Here is a 6,071-nt window from a genome sequence, read left to right on the forward strand (position 1 = left end):
TGGTCATTAGACTTTCAGCCCAAAAAATTTTATAACATAACATAAAACATGATTTTAACCTTCCATATTGGGCATCGATAGTAACGTCTACCCGGGTTAGTAGCCATCCTAGATATGACAAGCTCAGCCTTAAGGTCATGATTACAGTTCACAATTTCTGGACGAGGCCAATTCTAATTGAAGCTTGAACCGAAAGATTGAGAAGAAGAAGAAGAAGACATTGCAACCAGACCTTAATTGAATTCAAAAATAAAAACTTTAAATCAGACATGAATACAATTTAGAACCGCAAGTGCAAAATTCATAGAAATCCCCAAAATTTTGCATACGGCGGTAACCCTGGATTCATAATAAATCGACTTGCCCAAAATTCAAACCAGATTTGCAAAATTTAAATGAATTATATGCTAAAAAAATTAATAACAAATTCATATTTATCTCTCAAGTGAAATCCCCAAAAATTTTCATAACACGGTAACCCTAAAACCATAAATCGATTAACCCTAAACCCCTATTTCGTGTTGCCAGTTGAGACGCCTAAAGGGGAAATCTCATACGTTTCATAATACAAAAACTCAAAAGAAGCACATCACACTTACTACAGTTAGGGTAGGGATGGATGGGGATGCGTTGTGGCTGAGAAGACGACGAAAGAAGAAGAAAACGAAATGGAAGGGAAGAAGAAGTGAGATTAAGTGGAATCAAAAGAGAGAGAGCAAAAAATATATTCTCGGCTACTAATCATTCGAAAGTGGAAACAAATCTGCAGAGTAGGGGGCAGTTGGGGTGCAGGTTTGGGAGGGTTATGAGACTAATTTGCCCTTCAAGCCATTTGGGCATTTTGGTCTGAAAAATGGCTAAAGTTACTTGATTTGTGATTGTATGAAATGTTAGACCCGTATGATGGTATTTTTTTGTTAGGGGTCACTGCTGCAACAACCGCAAATGTTAGGGGTATTTCATGCAGTTCACTCTAAGCATTAAATGAATCAATTAAATTATTAATATCCAAAAATACCTATATTTACTAAAATACCATTTATGACCGGCTACATTATGGCCACATAGCATTAATCATATATAATTATGTGACTTTTTTATTTATTTCAGATGTACCTATTTTTTATTGTTTTCATAACTTTTCTTTCATTCGTATATCAGTTTAATTATACGGAGGAGTGTCTTTATCATATTCTCGAGAAGAATCGGCAATTTATTGGCACGTTTCTCTATCCAAACTTCCTCTCCCAGCAAATGTTTCCTCAAAGATTATATTACTCTGTAGCGTCTTTATCATATTCTCAAGAGAAAAATTGGCCCCATTTTCAAAGTAATTGCTATTTATTCATGTACAGCTGTTATTTATATTTATTTTAATATAGTTTATATAATATTTAGAAAAAAATTGTGAACAGTAACGGACAAATGTCAAGATATGACCATTAGTAGCGGCTAAAATAAACACATTAACAACGAAAAGCAACGTCGATTATGTCTAATATACACATTTCTCTGTTTTAATATATTGCATGTTTTCTAATAATAGACGAAATAGTAGCCTAAAATTCTTTCATAGACTTATTTGGTTTGGACTATATTTGCTTTATTTTCTTTCAAATTGGATTTCCAGTTGGGTTTAATTTTTTAATAGAAAATCATCCAAAAATACAAATTATATTTGAATACTCGTATATATAAAGTTATTTAAATAGTAGTACTATACTTAGATAAAATATTTTATTTAAAAATATTTGAAACTTATGTATATACATAATAATTAAGTTTTTTATTTTGGAATTTTTGTAATTTTCAATTTTGCTCAGATTTAGTTATAAAAGTTAGATTCTCATATTGTCCACATTTCTATTCTACGAAAAAACCAATTTATAAAAAAAATAAAGCAAAAAACCCTCTCAATGTTCATCCCTAAAAACAAAGACCTACTTGTTCTATTTAATCCAACATTACGATTAGTAACTGACTTGTGAGCATAAAAACACAGATTTGATATTATGGTAGGGTTGGTGATGACAGGAATGGCCACACCAACCCCCCCTATTTAAGCTATTACATTTCAACACTGATCAATTAGCTAGGTCAGTTACGTTAACAAACACTAGTAACTGAAGCCATGTTTGGTAGGAGTGATAACTTCATAAAATTTCATCCCTATATGAGTTATCACCTCTTATTCTAGTATCCGCCTCAATAACCCAAACTCCCGGCTAGGGCTAGCTTATTCCGTGCACTTGCTTCTTAATTATTCCTCATTCCTTTATACTGTATGATTAATTTTAAGTGGCAAAAGATGCATAAGTCATCACTATGGATGAAAGCAACAGCGAAACAATAGAAACATTTGTGGGAACTCTGCCCTTATCCTTCCTCACTACCATTCCTTGAAGCAGAGGCAGATGCAAGATCATTCCAAACAGTGGGATCAAACTCTCTATCAACATCATTCCATTTCCCTTTCCAGCCTGCCAAATCCCAGCTACAAACGACCCCATATTTATCATATAAAGAGTGCACATTGGAACTATTAAAAGAGATGATGCATCGAAGTTGTACATTCCCTTTCGATAGAGCTCAGCTGCTGCTTCGTCTACGGCTTTGCTCGTTAGCAAAAAACTGGCTTTTCTCCACCCTATTTTATCCATGATGGTAGTCACATTAGCATAAAGGTATGCTGTAAAGCATCTGATCGTCCACATTCTTTGTTCCGTAATCCATGTACTTGTTCGGTACCCCGTCATCAAGACTTCTTGCAAATGCTTTGCCTGCGATGAAACAAAAAGAAACACGAACACAAAGAAGAAAGGGCTTGACAGCTGAGGATAGAGATGGATGCCGCGGAGTAGAGAGATTTGAGGAAGGAGAGCTAGAATGTAAAGAGGCAAGAAGCTGATTGAGAAGAATGCATTCTCTGCATAGGTCATGCTTTGCAAAATGGGCATTTTCAGTACTCCATAAACAAGTGGAGAATACTTGGAGAAGGCAACCTGGTTGAGTCCCACATACCATCGACCTTGTTGAACCAGAGCTTCGCCTAGGTTTTCCGGGGCCGTACCCAAGAAACTTGGTCTTGCTCTTGAAGATTCATAGTAAACAGACTTCCAACCCTCACAATGCAGATTCAGTCCGGTGAAGTAGTCCTCCACCACCGCGAAATACCTAAACCCTACCTGCACCATTACATGATATGATAAAACTTAATTAGTCCATTTTTCATACTACTATATGTTTTTAGTGTATAACTTGCCTGTTCACCCCACTTGCTGTCCTTCTCATATCTGCAAGAAGCCATAAACTCCATCTCTTTCTGCTCACTCATACAATTTGGTTTGTTATGTGTGTAAACCGAGTTGATGAACTCTTTCGACGAACCAAAACGCTTCATCGTATCAACATCTGCACATAATGTAGGAGTACTATAAATAAATAATTGTGGCAATTTTACGAATATTTCTAAACTTGATCATATTAATTACTCTTCTCAAGTTGTTGACTTCTATAGAGTGCTTCTCTCTTCATATAAAAGCCTGAGCCAGACAAAATTGGTCCATTGAGGCCATCCAGGCCTTCCCATTTTTCCTGAAACAAAATCAAATTGTTTAACCTAAAACAAAGATTTGATCATAATATCATTAATGTAGATAAATTAAATACCCAAGCATGTCTGAACTCGCTATCATAGATATCCTTGTCGCATAAATTGTGAAATCTTTGAGGGAATTGAACAAATGCAAGATCAGGAGACAGCTTGGGGTCGAGATGGAAACACATTGCTTGACGAGCTGATTTTGGATCGTTGCAATACATGTCACAATCCAGCACTAGAATGTAGGGAGAATTGCTGATCAAGGCAGATACTCGAAGCTGCAGCAAGGTTAATTAACAAATTAATTAATGTATGAGAATGATATTTTTATATATTCTTAAATTTTTGTATGTGAGAATTTATATTACAAGAACGTTTAGTGCTCCAGCTTTGAAATAGTGTGGGTGAAATGGCCTTTTCTCACGAGCAACATAGACTAGAAGAGGCATCTGTGGGTCCTTGTCCATTTCATCTTCGTCATTGATAACCTGCCAATCATAATTCATATTCATATCAGAGTTGCTAAAATTCTGAATATATTTACATAACATTGAGTATGTAGGTAAACTTTATCACAATACCAATTATTTAGTGAATAGTTTGATCTTTATCACATGAATTTGAGGAATAGTTTGATCTTAATTATTAAGTGAATAGTTTGATCTAAAAGGTCAAGATTATTTTATATGAGGAGTAGTAAGTTTGCCTATAAATATTTAATACTCCCTCCGTCCCACTTAAAATGCAACATTTGAGAATCGGCACGGAATTTTATGTAGTGTTGTTTTGTGAGTTAATGAAGAGAGAGTAAAGTAAGAGAGATGAAAAAGTAGAGATAGAGTTGTTTCCATTTAAGGAAACGTTTCATTTTTAATGGGACAATCAAAAAAGGAAAATGTTGCATTTTTAATGGGACAGAGGGAGTACGATTTATTTGCAAATAAGAACTTTTCACGATCTAGTTGTGAATTTTATGTTATCCATTCATCTAGAATTTTCAAATTATATGTTTTGTCCCTCCTATACTTTTGCGATAATTAATATCATGAAAAAACAAGCACATGAAATACTATGAAGTTTCGAAGCAGAATATAGTAGTAGTACCTTAATAATTGGTTGGTGGTCTTTGCTGACACGAATATCTGTACCAGCAGCCATCTTAGTCAAAGAAATTTTGAAATCTTCGTAAGCATTCTGCATCATACGCACAACATCATAAGGCATAAGCAATTTTTTAAAATTCCAATGTTGTGTACACTCGAGGAACGAATTTAATTTGCAAAAATGCATGAACCAATCAAATTTTGTTATTTGAATACAATCTTATTACATATTTTATTGATGTTTTGACTATATACTAGTACTCCTTATTCCATCCATACCGTAAAATTTGTGACTTTTTTTTGGAAAGTCAAAATTCATTGACTTTCTAATAAATGGAACATTTAATGGTAGACGGTTAGTTACCTGAATGGATGTCTTGTCAAGCAAGAAGCGATGGTCACCAGTTTGTTCGGTCATGAAATAAGCCTGAGGGCATCTGTTGTTCACCATATACTTCCTGCAAAACGGAATCCACATTTTGGCAAATCCCCACGCCTCCTTCACCGCGCGAAACGTGACGGGGGAGCCCCCGTCGTCGGAGAGATAGACATGGAGCTTGTGGGCAGGGTAGTCGAGCGCCATGGCCGATATAACAGTGTTCATCACCCCTAAACTCGGCTCCTTCACGGGATCAGTGGTGCACACGAACACGTCCACCGACGGCAGATTGTCGTCGGCGGGGAGTCTGTCAGGACACGCGGTTCGTGAGACGGGGTTCCACTTGGAGCCCTGGCTGAGCAGCCACTGGAAGGAGAGGACGAGCTCGGCGGCGAAGATGAGAAGGTGGGGGAGACTTGTGGTGATGGAGATGGAGGTGATTCTGTAGTAAAATAGGGCTGCTAAAGCGGCGCCATGGATCAAAGCATGGACCCTGTTTACTACCATTCGATTTTTCAGGCTTTGCCATTCATTTAGACCTGCTGATTTCTCCATTATGAAAATGAAGTGGAGACAGAGGAACAGTGAGATGGATGATGCCAACAGCTATGCTCTACTTATAGTCGTCCATGACGCCGTTTTCTGATGTGGCCTTATTGTCCGTCCTGTATTATGGTCCCTTATACTGTTGTAGATTCACTTCCTTTAATATGGAATGCACACAAATATGTCTTGCTCTAAATTGGGATGGTAAGGCCCACATAATTGAGTCTGTACACTAGCGTTCGGCGTCCTACAATTGGTGTAGGTTTGGGAACTGTGGAAATTCTTTTTTTAATCAAAGAATAGGGTTCTGACCATTTGCAAAATACATCACTGACCCAAAAATGAGGAGGGTATAATTGTAATCTCTAACACAATTCTGGATATCACTTCCGCTTATAGAAATGAACACCACCTCAATAAAGAGATTTGAATTTGGACATTT

The 6,071-nt window shown here is 36.6% G+C and overlaps 1 protein-coding gene across 1 annotated transcript; it reads right to left on the reverse strand.

Moving 5' to 3' along the window:
• Positions 1-1,896: 1,896 nt before the first annotated feature.
• Positions 1,897-5,638, reverse strand: LOC125194494 (cellulose synthase-like protein G2). The gene is made up of 7 exons (XM_048092743.1): positions 5,069-5,638; positions 4,706-4,795; positions 3,970-4,089; positions 3,670-3,879; positions 3,492-3,594; positions 3,263-3,411; positions 1,897-3,185 (listed from the first exon to the last, which is right to left on the reverse strand). Exons 1-7 carry the CDS (start codon positions 5,636-5,638, stop codon positions 2,295-2,297), a joined length of 2,133 nt encoding a protein of 710 aa, XP_047948700.1. The 3' UTR covers positions 1,897-2,294.
• Between the last annotated feature and the right edge of the window lie 433 nt (positions 5,639-6,071).

Source organism: Salvia hispanica, chromosome 6, assembly GCF_023119035.1.
Source record: "Salvia hispanica cultivar TCC Black 2014 chromosome 6, UniMelb_Shisp_WGS_1.0, whole genome shotgun sequence".
NCBI classification, from domain to species: domain Eukaryota; kingdom Viridiplantae; phylum Streptophyta; class Magnoliopsida; order Lamiales; family Lamiaceae; genus Salvia; species Salvia hispanica.

What these genes read in the sequence shown, in the direction of transcription:
- LOC125194494 (XM_048092743.1), bottom strand. Translation starts at nt 5,638, where the DNA reads ATGGAGAAATCAGCAGGTCTAAATGAATGGCAAAGCCTGAAAAATCGA. An exon ending in TTGACAAGACATCCATTCAG is followed by an intron (nt 4,796 to 5,068) that starts GTAACTAACCGT and finishes CGTATGATGCAG; the next exon opens with AATGCTTACGAAGATTTCAA. An exon ending in ACAGCAAGTGGGGTGAACAG is followed by an intron (nt 3,186 to 3,262) that starts GCAAGTTATACA and finishes GTAATGGTGCAG; the next exon opens with GTAGGGTTTAGGTATTTCGC.